At 42.6% G+C, this 18,138-nt stretch overlaps 1 protein-coding gene across 3 annotated transcripts in view; it reads left to right on the forward strand.

The window, feature by feature from the left end:
• Positions 1–3,257: 3,257 nt before the first annotated feature.
• Positions 3,258–18,138, forward strand: part of cbfa2t3 (CBFA2/RUNX1 partner transcriptional co-repressor 3) — a 43,471-nt gene continuing 28,590 nt past the window's right edge. For 2 of the 3 annotated variants that reach the window (XM_085455668.1, XM_085455677.1), the window contains exon 1: positions 3,258–4,064. In XM_085455668.1, coding sequence (XP_085311794.1) covers positions 3,818–4,064 — 247 coding nt within the window. In that variant the 5' untranslated portion in view covers positions 3,258–3,817. Of the gene's footprint in view, positions 4,065–11,651; positions 12,552–18,138 lie in introns of those variants that run through there. The other variant, XM_085455685.1, reaches the window with a different exon arrangement.

The raw sequence follows: 18,138 nt of genomic DNA on the forward strand, positions 1-18,138 counted from the left end.
TGCTCTGGCCCGCCGCATCTGGGAGCCAGCAGTGGCAGCCGCTGGGGGGAGATAAGGCGAGGCTAGCCGCTCGTCTGTAACTCACGTTTTGCCCCCCTCTGCCCTGTTCTCTTCTCCTCTTCTGCTCCTCCCTTCCAACCATCCTCCCTCGCATCATCCCCCTGACCTTATCTCAGGGGAGAAGGCACCACTGGGTCGCTACTGTGATAGCACCTGCCAGAACCAGACCTGGCCTCTGGTGATTATGGGGGAATCATTATCTCGCTCTCCCCCAAAACTCATTTTATACCTGCCAACATCTGAGGGGAGGGGGGCAGGCAAGAGAGGAAAGGCTTCTCTAACAGGTAACAGAGAAAACTCTGTGTGTGTGTGTGTGTGTGTGTGTGTGTGTGTGTGTGTGTGTGTGTGTGTGTGTGTGTGTGTGTGTGTGTGTGTGTGCGTGTGTGTGTTCACATGTTCACATTGAGGCACACAAAGCAAAAAGCCAAAAATACGTTCAGGAAGACATTTAGTGTTTTTTGACATAGGATAGGATATAAATAGGATAGGATAGGGATTACATTTAACGGATACTCATCTGTTTTCTGCCCATTACTGCTTCATGCTTATGTATATATAATCAAGCATATAGGCACACGAGAGGATTACAATCAAAAAGATTTAACAGTTCAGTCAGAGTTAAGGAACTTAATAATTTAGATGTTGTTTGATGTTAAGTGAATAAAGGTCTTTTTGTAGGTTTTGCATCTAAATCACTTTCTTTTATTCCACTCGGTCTTATTTGATCCTGTTTATTTCTTCATCTTATTTCTATTTGGATAAAAACTATGAATCACAGCACAAAACAATCCAAAGAGAAATCTCTTTTGTCACACATCAAAACTTCCCTACGAGAGCTAATGTAGGGCTGATTTCTGCTCTTTTTTCAACTTACCCCATCTTCTGGCCCAGTAGCTGTTTGTAATGTGTTTCCAAACATATGATCAGCGTCCCCTCCTCATATGTTCTCCTCATATGTTCTCAGGAGCTGTCATATCCTCCAACAAACATAAGCTTTCATTTTCATTTCACTGACGGGGCTCTTTTATTTAACCCCCCTAAAAATCCATGCCAAAATGCAATCATGTCGTCAGAGAATCAACTCCTAAATGAAATGTAACAGCAGTTTGATTGTTGCTATTATTCAGAATTATATCAGCTTTAAAACAGAGTGCAGATGTTCTGTGTTTGAATACCTGTGACTGGGAAATCACCAATGGTTGTTCTAATAAAAATACATTAAAAAACACCTAAATTTCATCTTCTTCACACACTGTTGGTTTATAGAGAAATCAGGTCTCTCTCTCCCTCTCTCTCTCTCTCTCTCCCTCCCTCTCTCTCTCTCTCTCTCTCTCTCTCTCTCTTTCACACTGTTTGTTCCCCACGCCCAAAGTCAGAGAAAGCAACATGGGTTTCTCTCACTTCCTCTCTGCTGATGACCATCTGTGTGTTAGTTTCAACCAGGCACTTGGCACATCTGTGTACTCACATCCCCTCTCACTTCTCTCATCAGTAAACGACATACACAAACATAAATTGTGTGGAAATGTGTGTGTGTGTGTGTAGCAGCAGTGAGGGTTAATGCTGGGACTCTGTGTTATGGTTATTGTTCAATGAGCCCCCAGGTCAGAGGCCAGAGTAGGTAAAAGTCGATGTCTTTGGTTCCTGTGTGTGAGAGCATGTGTCCTGTTTCAGCATGTTCTTTCCCACTGCAGCTGTAGTCCTACTTACTTTCTTTCTACTTTGCAGCAACAGCTTCATGTTGCTCACACGTAGTAGGAATGAATAAAAAAGTTAAAAATATTAGTGACAAAACAATTATCATGTCACGATCTTTACTTTGGCTGATGTCAACGACACCAGAAAGCCATTGAGGAAGTATGAAGTGTATACAGACAGTCAGTAATCACAGAGGACATGAGTTATAAGCTTTTTATTATTTTGGACTAATATGAGGCAGACATATGCATGTGTCTTTTGGATAAAGACACGCCATTTGTCTATCAGTGGGGAAAAAGAACTTCCACAGGGAAACCCTTCATTTATCGAAAAAAAAAAAAAAAAGAGAAGTAAAACGTGGATTTGGTCGGTTGGCCTGTCCACTCAATTTCTGGTGAAATGGTTAGTGAAAAAAAGAGAATATTGAAGTTGTTAACTGCATTTTTATATTTCTATTATGACCTATTATGGTGCTATAATGGTAAATATGAGTTTTGACAATTAGTATGCTACTTTAATATTTATATTTAACCTGAAATCAAAGTATTTCTTTATTAATTAATTGAAATAAACACATTTATTACGATTAATATTATCACTGGTCAGGAGAATTGATGGCCAACTTCTAGCTTTTTAGTCCTATGATGTATATTAAAAATAACAAAATAGATAGCTGTGTCCCATAACTACTTTGACTAAATATCTGTCTACCATGAACCAAGCCAGGACTAAAAAGTCCTGAGCATCTACTTTTTAGGAGTTAATAAAAACATGGATTAATATTATAAACTTTTGAGATACATCTCTGTGTGTGTGTTGGTATAAGAGCAGATTATTATAGGAAAGTCAGCTGGTTAATTGATTTGCTGTGTTCCAGTTCTGTGTACAGTTTGATAAACAGTTACTTTGGCTTTTGTTGTATTTCCTGTTGTCCTGTTCTGTAAACTTCCATGAAATATACAAAAACGAAACATCCAAAGTTTTTTAGTGTGTTGTTTTGCAGCGAGGCAGAAGAAAAATCCCGATGATGAAGTAACTGGTTTGAATCAAAACCCAAAAATTAAACAGGGGGAAGAACAACAAGGAAGGATTTTGAACAAGGGAGCACAGACGGCATCATTATAGCCACCGGGCAAGGTGCACAGAAGCAAAGGAGGGCACCTCTGAAGGGAGGATGCAGTAAGGGAAGGAGCGGTTTCTGGCCGACACAGCTGGTTCCTGACAGAGGAAGCCCAGACTGAGGCCCAGGTCCTGCTGCGTGCTGCTGTCTGCAGCTATCACCGCAAGCAGCACTGCTGCCTGGCCTCCCCAGGGGTGTTAGCCTCAAGACAGAAAAAATAACCACACACACAGATAGTGTGACATCCAAGCACTCACTTCTCTTTTGAGCTGTTGTGGCAGGCAGGAGGAGGAGGGTTCAGATGAGAGCACAACCCCTCAGCCAGTGCCACAAGACAAGCTGACCTGCCTTTGACACTCACACACACACTCTTGATTAACTCCCACACACTCTGCTGGGGAGAAGAGAAGAGCGACTGAGAGGATCGGGTGAACCAAGAAGAAGAAAGAAATGGGGATTTACATGCAAGATGTGCCATGTTAAAGGGAACAGCGGTTAAGGACAAAGACTTACTTGTGAAAAAACAGAATACAACTACAATCTATTTCTCTTTCCTGCACGCAGGCAAGAGGCAAAGAAAAAAACACCAGAAGATTCCAGGAATACTTCAACCAGGATAAACTTATTCACTGAAGGAATGAAAGGAATATAAGGAAAGGCTGGCTGTTACTGTCTATTTCAATTTTTGGAGCCTTAAGTGAAGCTAAGTCCGTGTATGTGTACAACAGCTCAGCGGGTCACAGAATGATCCACTGGGCCCTCAAAGGCAAAACTAGAAATTGTAAAGAAACACATGGAAATCCTCAAGTGAAACTGAACGAGAACATTCAGCAGGAAAGCCTTTGGAGGTAATACTAACTTTTAGTGTTAAGTGTGCTGTTGCTGCTTCCACGGTTGAACCTGCAAGCTGCCAGTGTGCGCCAGAGAGTTTCAAAGAGCATGTCCCTCATGCTCCAAGCCTCTCACCTCTCAAATAAACAGGAAAGTCCGAACATGTCTGCTGAGGTCCATTTGGAGCGCCAGAAGAGGGCTGACCTGAGAGCTGTTCCAGCGTTTGCTCCACGTGTCCCTACCGTCACACTTATCAGCCACCGCGAGCTGAGGGATAAATTCACTGCCCACATACTCCAGCCTGGAAGCCTCGATCACAACCTGGTGGCCAGCAGCCGTTACAGATATAGCGAAGGTATGAGCTTGTCATCTTACAGGACCTTTTTTATGAAGGTCTTTTGGCATCGTGTTAATCGCGATGAGTGACGGAGGGTCCCGCAGCGGTCTGATCTGCTCATTAAGTTCAAGTGATTGACGTATAATCAGTTTGTGTTGACTTTGTGCTACATGCTATGTGGGGTTATGTGAGGTTTCTTCATCTTGCTATTTGATGACTGAAGCAAAAGGATTCAAGGTTAGAAGGGCATCAAAACATGGCCTTTTTTGGCCTGTTTTATAACAAATAAAACTGGTGTTAAATTGCTCTCTTAACGCTTTGTCTTTTGTCTGCGTGCCCCCCCCCCCCCCCCCGCTTCCCCCCCATTTCTTCATATTACCAGTCTAGATTGAATAAACTTGTCCTTGTTGTTACCAAGCCCAGTGGAGCACATTTATCCTGTGGGCGCTGGAAAGGAAAAGGAAAGAGGTTTTTAGAGCTTTTGGTGGTTGGGTGGGTGAGCCGGGGGTGTCTTCCTCTGGGCTTCCCCAAGCAGCTAAAAGGAACAGAACCAGATTCTGGAGTTTCACTGTTGAGCTTTAATGGTTTCATAATACACATGAAGGTCAAAAATGGTGAATGACAGATGGACAGGTTTAAGAGAGCAGACAGCTGAGGAATACATGAAAAGACATGTGAGGTTAAAAAAAAAAAGTAAAAAGAGAAAAAAATGTAATTGATTCATAAAGAAGTGAAAACACTGCCTTTAGGTATAAAAATGAAAACCTTCTCTTAAATCAGCGAAGGGTTTGAAGAGAGAGATGCATTAAGAATCAGACATTAAAAGCCTAATTTTATAGACTCTAAATATGTAGAAACGGTAAGCCAGTGCGAGGACTAATACCCAACGTGGTGAATTACCTGCAGCGCATACCGTCTCTTGGCAGTAATGAGCTTTGTGAACGTTGCAGCGATAAGGCCTCTATAATTAGGCTTAGTCATAAGCATCCCCCCCTGTAATTCAGTGATAAAAACCCAGTAGAACTCCAGCGTTGGTGCTCCAGCCCATTCATCACACACACACATGCACACATGTGTAGACTGAGAAAAACAAAATGTGCCATTGAGAACTATAAACACAGCTCTTTGTCTCATGTAGTTTACCTGATGTAACTGTGTGTGCGTGCGTGTGTGTGTGTGGTGGTGGGGGGGTACAGTCCGGTAACATGTTCTCACTGTATGGAGAAGCGGGAGTAAAGTATGTGTTCATGCATGTACATATGTGTGTGTGTGTGTGTGTGTGTGTGTGTGTGTGTGTGTGTGTGTGTGTGTGTGTGTGTGTGTGTGTGTGTGTGAGGGAGAGGTGTTGTGAGCCACAGCATAGGCTTCCTGTGAGGGAGCAGATGTCGCAGAGCTCAGGCACAGCTGCGACAGGCGATAACCGCGGTGGCAAGAATATGTCGGCATGCTGGCTCTTCTCCCTGGGTCTTATCAGTCGCACACAGCATACAGACTCACACATACACACAGACGCACACTCATATAGACACTGTACAATAAGGAACTGCCACCCAGCGCTCGCACAACCTCGCAGCAGGCCCAGATAGAGCCAGTAAGGCAGTGAGAGAGATGGAGAGAGGAAGAAGAAAAGCAGCAAGGACTAAATCAAGGGTCTTTGATGAAAAAGGTGCAGAGAATCCCTAACAAAGCCTTGGCTCATGTCTGCTGTATCATAGACTTTGTAATTTTGTGCCAACTCTAATCCTCTATAGCTATGAAGAGGCTATTCTTTACAATTTTCTTTGACAAAAACAGGCATCTCACCAGTAATAAGTTTCGTATAAATACATAAGCACATAACTTTGTTGCTTTCTTTGTTATCCGGCTTGCCAAAGACCTGTTTGCACGATTAGTCATCTAACATAGACTCTAAATAAAGCTTTTTAATTACGCTTCATAATAGTCATTTTAAATAGTTAATTAAAACGTTTTACTGTCACTGTCAACACTGAAATACTCATTAATAGAATAATGAGTAATACTAATAACTGTATTATAAATCATGTGTGAGCCGCCACGTGTTTGTTAAGTTGCAGCTGATGTTTATAAAACTTTTTACACGGTAATAAATACTATGTGTACACCCACCGGCTATTTCATTAGTTACACCTGTTCTGCTTCTCTGTAAAGTGTAAATATAATCAGTCAATCATATGGTAGAAACTCAGTGCATCTAGGTTTGTGGAAATGGTCTAGATAACCTGCTGAAGTTCAAACCGAGCATCATAATAGGGAAAAAAAATGATTTAAATGACTTGGAACAGGGAATGGTTGTTTCTGCCAGATGGGCTGGTCTGAGGATTTCACAAATTCTTGTTCTCCTGGGATTTAACCTCGGTTTTGAGCCCAGAGAAAGACAACAGTAGTTCAAATAACTACTCGTTACAGCAAAGGCATGCAGAGCATCTCTGCATACCTTGATTCAAATCTTTAAGCAGACACAGAACGCCACAGTGATCAAAACCTGTCATCTGAGAACGGGAAACTGATGCTACAGTTTACACTGACCCCCTTAATATCAAATGACCACTATTAAACTCAGCTTCACAGCTTAAATGAATACTGCTGCTGGCCATGTCTAACCTTTTATGACCACAGTGTGCCCATCTTTTGACGGCTGCTTCCAGCGGGATAATCCACTGGGTTACAAAACTCAAATCATCTCAAACTGGTTTCTTGAACATGAGTTCACTGTACTCAACTGGCCTCCACAGTCACCAGATCTCAGTCCAACAGAGCACTGTTAGGGTGTAGTGGAGCGGGAGACTCATCGTGTATGTCAAGCTGATAAATCTGCAGCAACCGTGTTATGACAATCTGGACCAAAATCTCTGAGGACTGCACGAGGCTACGGGTGACTAGAGGCTTTAATAATAATCTTATTGATTGTCAAAAGCAAACTAGGTATTGACTAAAGCTTAATTAACTATCCATTTACAGTTTTGACTTTAGGATTGGAAAATCAACCACATGTGCTTTTGTTTAGTTTTAAGTCTGTGGATCAGTTTATCTTTTGTCCTCCTTCTTTGTAAATGCTTGGTCTTGCGGTTTCGCCATGTCACTCTTTCTTAGAAGTCCAGCTTACATAATTGTTATCGCATCTAGAACTACGGGACATATTTTGTAATAGTATTTTGAAACTTCATCTACATGAAAAATATACCATCGGCTGTGTGCACTTATCCATTGCTTAATGATTACATCACTGGATTTCCAGCAGAGATATGAGAAAATAAATGTGGAATGGATGATCAAAAATGTTGGAAAAACATGGATGCTGATAGTGATGCAAGAAGAGGTAAAAGTACTGAGTAAACAAGGAGTGGAAAAAAGTGAGATGAGTGTGTGTGTGTGTGTGTGTGTGTGTGTGTGTGTGTGTGTGTGTGTGTGTGTGTGTGTGTGTGTGTGAAAGAGAGAGAGAGAGCAGTAGAGCAGTTATCCTCTTTATTTCCTCAGTACCAGCTTTGTGGTTTCTATGAGGAACAGATGTTCACAACTTGATACAGCGCCTCATCCCCCTCTACTCACTATCTCCAGTGCCAGCACCACCAACTGTCTGCTTCCACACACACACACACACACACACACACACACACACACACACACACACACACACACACACACACACACACACACACACACACACACACACACACACATATTGTCTCTTGGGAAACACAGACATACTTAGCACTGACTTTTTCATGTGAACGTATGGGACGCGTTCACCTGCCTGCAGACATTTTACTGGCTGTTGTCCGTCCCCCCTCGCCTCGCTCAGGCTGCATATCCTGCTCTTGAGTCAACACTTGATTTGATCAGATGTCACTTCCTCTTTTGTAAGTTTGCACTTCTCTTGGTCAGATATGACCACGTGTACACATAGCCTAGCACTCTGGTTAAAGAAAACTTCATGCCAGCGTGTAAGTCCTCTGAAGCCATATTTGGTTGTAACACTATGAATGAAACACATCCCTGCGATACTCGTGCCAAATTTCACCATCTGAAATGCAGAATTTAACCAAAGCACATAGAGTGGGTAATTAATCAGCTTCATTGCATATGCTGGAGCATCTACAGTAATGCCGTAATAGATAGTACTCTTATTAGTTGAAGATGACAATACTGGAAATGAAGTACTTGGTCCAAGAGCATGGATTGAATTTACGATTCCCATCATGCCTGGATGATTCAAACAGGCGATACTTTCCTGCTTGATTGCAAACAAAATGTCAGGGGGTCTATGGGTGCAATTTGTAAAAGCAGCATTCCGCCGTGTGTGCTTGAGTGGGTGGGTCAATGATCCGTTACACCACGCCATATTACAGGAAGACTCTCTCTTTCATAATATGATGGAGCAGCTGGAGGACCTGCACACATTTAAGATGCTGGAATACAAAGTGAGAGATAAACATCCCGTTAAGTGCTTTATCAAAGAAAATAGAGTTTAAAGTACACGAGTCATATTCACAAACGATGCATGTGACTCAGAGGAGAGGAGGCTCGGTATGATTCTAATCGTTTCTATCAAACAGCATAACTCGGTGCAGTTAACCCCCCCCCCCCGTTCTTTTGATCAAAATGTGCTCTTTCCTCCTTCACGTCTGCCTGGAGCCTACACTGGTGACATTAATGGTAGCTCCACGAACGTGTGGTCTGTTGAATGCGCACGACAGAGGAAAGGATAGCAGAAGGGAGAAGAGCGCAGGGACACAATGGGTCTAGCGTTCCTTTCAGCCGGCTCAGGGCCTTATCTCCTTTCAACACACTAGCCTGTGACTGCCACTATAGGAAAGGATTTACAATGTGCAAGAGGAGGAAATGCTGCAAAACTTCTCTCTTTCTTTCTTGCTTTTAGTCTGACACACACAAACAGAAATAGTCATTTCCAAAGCAGCACAATGACCGAACTGAGTTCTTCTGTCTCAGTTTGTGCTCAACTACCCAGAAGATGCTGCCAACATAATAGAATCCAGAGCAATGGTTGGAAGGTGGAGGGTGGGGGTGCTTGTGGTGTGACAGGGAGATAGAGAGTGAAAAGGCGGGGAAGACAAAGCTGTTTTTGTCATTAATGCCATCAAAGGGACTTCCAGTCACAGTATTATGCCACAGAGAGTTCATCGAGGCGAGTTCCCACCTTGCGTGAGTGGGTTTCATTGTGCAGTTTATCGGGCTGGCCACATGGAGTGTCAGAGCTAACCCGGTGACCGCTCAACAAAAGGCCAAATTAAGAGGAGTGAGAGGCTGTCGTACAGGGAGGCTGACAGGTTGACTGACGCTGTTCCCGAAGAGAATAGCATCCTGTCAATCTCCGAGCTGTCACCTTGACAGGAATCCTTTCTTTGGATGCAACCCCCATCGCCTACCTTTCTGTCACTCAGGGCCACACAGAGACACACATATCTCTTCCTTTCTCAGTATTCTGCAGAGAGCAAATAAGTCACCAATGGTGCGCACACACACTGCAACATGCATGTATACAGAGCTGCTTTAGGGCCAAAACTCTGAAGTTTAGCGCTAGCTACCCAGTCTGTGGGAGATTCACCCTTGTAATGTCCCATGCATCAGTTTATGTGTGTAATCTTGCGGTGTATTTCTCCTGCTTTTGTTGGTTTGATCACATTTGCAGCAACAGCTTGATCAGATATTGTGGCTTGAAGAAAAAAAAGAACATTGGCACCTGGTGCTGACGTTACCTGAAGTTATTGCCTCTCATCAGCCGTGCAGGGAACTGTTCCAGTCAGAGAGGAACGGGGCTTCCCCCCCTGCGCACTTGCTCACATTATTTAATCAGCAGTGGAGGGCTTTTTCAGAAGTCTCCATACGACGGCAGCATTTGCGTTCAGTGCTGGCGAAGGCTGGTGAGACTGGAGTCAGGGCACAGCAGCTGTCTGTGTGTACTTTACAAGCTGGTTCTGTTTGTTCTGTCGACGCAGAAGGGGTCAGAAGGGTGTCAGCTTTGTCTTCTGTCCCCTTCCATGGCTATGTGTGTCTGTTGGAGGGAGAGAGGGCAGGTGGGTGGGGCAAAGAGACTAACAGACCAGTGTGGACAGGTGGAGGATTCTCACTATAGAGGAGGCAGATGTACTGTACCTGCCTTTTTTGCTGTCGCTCTTTGTGTATCTCTGTCTGCCTATCCAGTGTATTTGTTTACCTATTTAGGACAATGCATTCATATTACTTTATATATTTATGGGTACTTAATATTATTGTTTTCAGATTTAAAAGAAACCTAAAAATAAAACTGCGTTTTCTAAATAAATAAATGAAAAAGTTTGGGATTGCTGATCCGGAGAGCAGAACATCTTCTTGCTTCTGGAAACTTCCGATGGACATTTTTCACCGTTTAAACTGCTGAAATTTTATTGACGTGCTAATGAATTGATTAAAAAAAAAAAGACAGATTAGTCCATTTAAAATAATTGTTATTTTTTTGAATTGTCATTCGTCATCCTCGGACAGATGTTACATCAAATGAGAAGGATTAAAGGCTGAAGCAGTCATCATTCATGAATCCATTGCAAAGTGGGAATACTAATGTTGCCACGTGTGATCGCAGTTGAAACAAGTATATGGGTGGGAAGATATGGGGCACATTTATAGAGCTCTTTTACAAGACGAATCGTCCTGCTATCCTTCTTTACAACAATCCACTGACTTGACTATTAAGGACAACACTTGAACATAAAGGGAAACTGTCACTTTTACGAGACGCGTTGCGTTTATTGGCGTATGGTCACATGCCGACAGACGCATTCTTTTGCATTCATTCAGTTCTCAGAAAGCTTGTGGTTTCCCCCCCAAGTGTTAAAGTAAATATAATCTGCCTTCCTTGTCGTCCCCTCGTCCTGATATGAGGAAACAGCGGCCCCCACGGGCAGACAGCGGGACGGTAAAAGAGTTGTATTTCACTCAGTCTCAGAGCTTTTGGATTCGAGCTGTTTAGCTTCTAAAAAAAACTTCTAAAAAAATATATAGGTAGGAAAGGATAGGCTATATATTACAAACCATACAGCCATATAATGTCATTACGATACATCTTCATCCAGCTTATTATTATTCATTTTTGCCTGCATTTTATTGGAGAACTGCAGATGTGGGTTTTTTTTAGCAAGGTTTTACTGGTTAAATCGCATATTTTTAATAACTTTGGACAAATGCGGGGTTTACAATGTGCAATGTTGGATCTTTTTCAATTTAGAAAGGATTCCTGCACAATAGCTGCCAGCTCTCGCCTATGATGGTACCCGAGAGAGAGAGGGAGAGAGAGAGAGAGGGAGGGAGAGAGAGAGGTTAGGAGCTCCAGATGGTGTTTAAACGCAGACAGAAGGCTACAGCGAGGACAGAGAGAGAGAGGAGGAGGAGGAGAGAGCCGCGGTTACTGCGCACAGTGGCCCCGCCAGCTCCACTCATCAGTGAAGAAGACAAAACAAGTCTGCAAATCCCAAATTGTGAATCCAAAGGAAAATAAACCGTCAGATCTGCTCAGCCGAATGTGATTTTCTTTTTTGGAAGTGAAGCTTTTTTTTTTTTTTTTTTTTTTTGCGTTCCTCTTTTTTTTTTCTTTAAAGACCACAACACTGAAAGACAGCGCGTCGGAGAAGTGCCGTACTGAGAAGCGTGGTGGTGGAGCAGCCTGTCCACGGGCTGTAGGGTGACTGTGTGCTTAAACATTTTTAAAAGAGACAGAAAAAGAAGAAGGTCACTTCGTTTCGTCGGATGTACAAGGAGTCGCTCCTGACACCACGGACTGTGGCTTAACTGTGAAGTTAAAAAAGGAGGGTTTTAAAGTTGTAACAGGAGGAATAATAGACGCACCCTGCCGAACAGAGGATCCGCATCTTTATAATTTCGGGGGGTTTTTGCCTGGGAGATGCGATGATTTCTGCAGTAGCGACAGGTTAATAGTTTTGTTCGCTTTAAAAAAAATATATATAGATAGATAGATATATTTGGGGTTTTTTGCAGGTGAAACTCGGCTGTGTTTTTCCTTCTTCGATCTGGGATGGTTAAAATGAGCAAGAGTGCGGATTTACATGCCTGGGACAAATTCTGATTTTTGCTTTAAAAGAAAAAAACAAAAACAACAACTCAGACTGCAAAAACCAAAGACATCAATCTGCTTAAAGATCCAAGAGCTCTGGCTTTGATTTTATTTATACGTTTTTCGATATAACTGAGAAGTGAAATACCTCATAATTTATTAAACCTGGAAAGTCAAGACCCCCTACTGAACACCCAAAGGAAAGTTAAACCGTCTGTTTTTTCCTGCTAGACTCTCGCTCTTTCCTCTCAATATTTCAAAGACAGAAAAATAAGGAATAAGACCGCGACAAAGCTTTATTATTATTATTATTATTTTCAAATGATGAGGATTGAGATGACATATAAAAATCGGTTTTAGAAACTATTTGGTGTGGATTATCTCCGCTACTGTTACCTCAGCTTGACCTCGACCTTCATAAAGTAAGTACAACCTGCAAAAGTCAGTTTTGAGTGAAACTACGGCAAAACGCCTTTAAAAAAACATGTCTATTATTATTTTTATTGGCATGCATTATTTTTAATTCCCCTTTCGATGTTTTCAATGGAAAAGCTTTAAATACTAAAATATTTCAAGTGTAAACTTTCACATTATTGTAAGCATTCAATGTTTTGTGTGAAGGTGAAGATCAGGATACTGGATAACCTTTGCTTTTGCCTTTTTTTGTCGCTTTGCGTGTTATGATGTCTTTAGATGGTTACTGCTGGGCCACTGTAGGATGTTGCCTTGTAAATATAATTGAATTGAATAACACTGGTAACAAGAGACAGTTACAGGGGCAGGAAAAAGTGACTCTAATAATATTATTGTTGCTATTAATATCAGTAGTGCTATATGAACTTTTCTCTTTTCCTGTACTTTTAATTCTTTAGAGCTGAGATTAGACATAAAAAGACAGAGACACTGAAAGACAGAGCAAGGGGAGGTCATGAGTTGTTCGCCACATGAGTCTGTGCTACACATCAAAGTGATGCTGAGACAAAGTGGTGACACAAAATCTTTGGTCTCTGTGAATTTGGTCTGGATGAAGGCAATGGGTGTGAAGGGATACATTTAGGCATTTACCCTTAACTGAACTGCTCGGTGCCCCAAAACAGTGTAGTGCAAGGTATGGTGTCACGAGTGTTTGTTTATGTTAAGATTTGAACAGCTTTGAGGGATAACCTTTTACGTGTCACTGCGGTGAGACCATTCTGTGGAGGCACTAGAGAAGTGGGTTATAAAGGACTGGACGGCTCATAATAACTCTTGTGAGTGTGGAGACACTCCCAGCGAAGAAAACAAGTCCAGCCAAAGGTTTCTGAGCCCCACTTGAACAGCCTCAGCAGCGCACTCTTCCGCATGCAAGTGCAACAGTAAAACACTCCGGCCATTTTCTCTGCAGGATGTGGCCCCGTGTAATTGGCCCTGGTAAATATCATCTGAATAATTGAACAGTTGATAATAGTCTTGAACAATAGATGGGAGGTTGCAGAGGTGAAACCGCAGTGCAGACACCCTGCCTCACCGCACATTATACTTCCATCACCACCAAGTGAGCATCTCGTCCTCTCTCCTTCCCAGTGCCGGCTGCCCAATCGCTCAGACCAGGAGGGCCTGCTGCCTGCTAGGGCAGATGTCCCCACTTCATCATTAAGTAGCTCTCTTAAAAGGCTGGCCATTCATTATGACCCGAGCCTGCAGAGTGTTTGTTCAGTTCCCATCTACTACAGGTGCACGGATAGGATGTCTGCTGTTTTATATATACAGAGGGAAACAACCACAGGTTTTGAGTAATAGGACCACTTTTCCTCAGAAGAAAAGGCATCAAGCAAAACCACAGGCCAGTGTACTTCACTTCCATTCCCTTCAAGATGGCTTTCTCTTTTGTTTGTTATACCTCATTAGTTTATCAGTGAGTTACATATCAGGCATTCAACAGCAGAAATGGAGATGATAGAAGCCTTCAGTGTCTAACAGAGAAAAGGCTCTCGCTTATACTTTGACTTGATGCCTCAGCTTATGTGTTTGTTATATGGGTGTGTGGGCTTGTTGAGTATGTGTCTGTGTGCGTTTGTGTGTGTTAATTATTGGGATCTAAATGCAGGCAGTGCAGGTGAAACTGGCTGCCTCCTAATTAATGAGTGGAGCAGATGGCCCTGGGTGGGCGGGAGCTGCAAGCACACAGCGAGCCGGTCAGGTGGTCAGCACAACAGAGACACCTGGGCCATCACAAACAAGACAAGTCAAGCGGCTGACACAGGCCAAAGATATAAAACCTGTGTTTGCGTGTGTTTACATATCTTTCTCTAGTCAACAAACATTTATAGAAACCCTCATGCTGTAGATGTATTAGCTGAAAAATTTCAAACACAGTGTGTTGAAAAGGAAAATCGCTATTCAGCAAAGAGAAGAAGAAATAAACAAGACGAGGCGGTTTGAGAAGATGATCTTTCATTTCTTCCTCTCTTTTCTGCAAAGTTTAGTCAGTGATACAAAAAGAAAAAAAATCGCAATCCCAGTTTTGAAGATGTTTTGATGGGTTTATGTGTGAGTGATTTCCTCATTAAACGGAGGAGCTGTGTGTACTATATCTAATTAATTAAGAAGCAAAATCTTATATGAATAACACACTATTCTTAATCAAACACTATAGCAGCAAAGTTTATGGTGAAAATAAGTTGAAGTAGTTCATATTTGTGTTGTTTGACATATGTACACTCCCCTGATTGTCTTCTTCTTTGTCATACAAGTTGTCGCTCACCAGTTGCTCTGATTAGCTGATTGTAGGAAGTCACATGGCCTTGCCTTTAATTTGAGAAGATTATGCATTAATAGATAAAGAGAAAAAAACACAGCACTTATGGTTTCAGTAACTCTAAAACTGCAAATTGTACAGAAGCCAGTCACTAGTTGTTGGTTCCAGTTGTTGCAGCCCTCAGTGTATATTTGCGTGTGTTCAGACTAACAGGGGAGTTATACTGTACATCTGTGATGTAGAGAAACATCCAGCTTAGTTGACTTTTGCTCTCTGGCAGTTCTTTGCAGAACTGTTGCTCACAGCAGAGGAACAGTGTGCTTATTACACAGTTGAAGTGAGATCAGTGAGAGCGATATGAAAATTTGTGCTTTTTGTGTAAATTTATGAGAGCAAATGATGAGGTGCAGCATCTCTATAGTTTCGGTGCTGTTTATCCTGATGCACACTGGGGTAAACCAGCGTGGTTCTGGATGCCTGCTGCTCAGTCCTCTGTCTTTTGTGTGTGTGTGTGTGTTTTTGGTCGGCCGTTCTCTGGTCTGCTCCACATGTGTTTGACATTACTGTGACAAGGCTGCCCAGCCTCTCTGGGGAGATGGAGAATGTCAGAGACTAGAGTCAAGAAGCGAGCAGCTTCCCAACATCTGATGGAATGAGAAACACACTCGCTGGATGGCTGGCCTGCTGACGCCACAGCGTGGGAGCAGAGCGGTGGGTGGAGGCCAAGTAAAACCCCAATTGTGTGTTTGAAATATCACTCTTTCTCTCTTTTCCTTTTGCTTTCTCCCAAATGTGCACATATCCACTCATATTCTTAAGCGCCACAGCACACACACAGGCATATCTAGTAATAATACTGTTTTCACTGGAATTATCAGGTGTCTTTTCTCCAGCTTTCTCACAGCAGGTGAGATGCTTGAATTACTTTATCTGGAACATTCATGGTTGAAAACTCACCCTTTATAGCTAAGCATTTCTGAAAATTATTTGTTGAATTGACTCTTCAAAAATTCATCAAAATATAAAGCATTCACAAATTGCACCTTCAATTATGCATTTTTCAAACGAGGCGCATTTGTAGCTCACATAAACACCCGGTTGTGAATGCAGGTTCAAACCAGTGTCACCACAGTATGTAGCTGAAATGCTGACAGCTACAGCCAAGAAGAACAACCTTCCTCCTCCTCCCTTCCTTATCTTGTGCCTATTTCACCTCCCGCTATCCCTCCTCACCTTTTTTTACTTCCTCGCCTGGTCACTCACCTCTGACCTTCTTTTGACCCCTTTCTTTTCCTCGTCCCATTCCCACTGCTACATCTTGTCACCTCCCACCCTTTCTACTTCATTGTAGGAAATGTGCTCAGATCAGACTCTGACACAGGATACAGCTGGGCTAATCTACAGTAGCACCGAGCTGTGTTTTAATCACGCCAAGCGAACAGGCCGGCAGAGAAAATGGGAAGTGCAAATCGCCACCGCTACATGATATAATGAATCCCTCCCTTTCCTTCTGCCCCACATCGAGCCCTTTATCACAGGCGTGGGATAAACAAGCGCAAAGGAACACAGACTGAAGTTATTAAGGCCTCCACTCGAAAACACGTCCTCTCTGGACGTCTGGGGAAGTGCTGCAACGGGGCGACCGTGCAGACAGAGATTGGGAAGGAAGGCATGTCTCTCACATTTGCGCTCTCTCTCTCCCCTTACAGTATTTGTGAAATTAAAAATGTCGTTATCTCCTGGAAACAGATCCTGTGCCACACAGATGGTTCCGTCCCTCTTCAAATAGGAGGCTGAGCCACTGAGTGTGTTACCAGCTAGTTGTACAGACCTTAATCTCGACTTCAGCCTTCCTTCCTGTGCATGTCTGTCTCTCCACACACGCACACACAGGAATAGAGAAACTGTGCCCCTTCAGATAAAAGTGTTGCCCGTGTAAAGTTCTAATTTCACTTGGAAATTGATATTTCAACCTTTCAGAAAACAGATATATTTGAAGTGTAGAGAGAGGAAGGTTAGAGATTTCCTTGATATGTCAAAGAGTAGTGGTGACTTTGAGGAGCGGTGCAGTCACGTCTGCAGGGTGTAGAGGTTGTGTTTGATATTTCAATTATTGCTTCCAACAGAAATCAGCCCATCTGTAAGATTTCTGAAAACTATGTTATGTCTTTGTGGAGAAATCTATAAGTTCCTCCAGAGACCTTCAGGTAAAGAAATAAATGTGATATGAGAAAACATAAAGATGCTTTGTAGGACCACAAAGTTTGTGATATGGTGAGCTGGACCTGGTGAAAAGATCTTTTAAAAGGTTTAAAGATTATTTTTGAGTCTGTGGCAGAATTTCATCTCATGAAACATAATGTTATGCATTAAATGAACTGATAATCACCTGGTAATGTTTTCACTCATATCACTTTCTCCCCTGAAACTATGATTGATTCCACAGCGTCTCTCTTTTTATGTAACATGAACGAGATGCACTTGTAATAACAGAGAAGAACAAAGCATAAGGAGACATATGAGTGGATAATTTTGTGACATATACAAGACTGAGATTATCTTCCCTGGATTAGGCTTTATTTTTTCCTAAAAAACTGTAACTTAGTAAGCATGCACTAATATAAACTATATAGATTTTGTTTCCTGTCATCTCTCCCTAGGAAGATTATACCAGTGTAAGAGTGCAGATGTTTTGTTTAAATTTACATAAATTTACACAGTTCCCTTACAGTGGCAGTTTTCCCTCCACCTTGACCATCGCATGGCATCAGGTCATCTTAATTTCCCAATTAGCTCACATAATCACCATGTTATTGGCACAGCGGGCGCTCTCCTTCTTTAGCCACTCGCGCTGTTTTTGTGGCGGCGTCCTGTAGTCGGCCTGCGTCCCAGAGGACTTGCTGGTATTTATTTCTGCAGCTTCCAGCATGAGCTGGCTGTAGGCTAAATGGAGAAACTGTCAAAGCTTCCCTCTAACCTGTCACATAAATGTCTCCCCCCCACCCCGCCTCCGCCTCCTCTGCTGCATTCTTGTTTCTTGTGTGTCTGTGTGTGAAACCTATGGGGTCCTCCAGAATAATACAGAACACCCTCCCTGTGCCTGGCTAATGTCAGGAGCTTTTGTTACTGTGCCTGCGGGGCAAATGAAGAGGTATGAGAGCGCTGGCAGGCTGGAGAGCAGTTCAGGCTACAGACAGTTTTGTCAGCGCTGACAGCTCCATAGTGACAGAGCAGACTTTTAACACAGAATGAAATGAAATACAAGACATCAA

The sequence above is a fragment of the Copadichromis virginalis genome, linkage group LG1 (genome assembly GCF_057382275.1).
Source record: "Copadichromis virginalis isolate Kocher_CV1m ecotype Utaka linkage group LG1, C_Virginalis_male_GT1.1, whole genome shotgun sequence".
NCBI classification, from domain to species: Eukaryota; Metazoa; Chordata; class Actinopteri; order Cichliformes; family Cichlidae; genus Copadichromis; species Copadichromis virginalis.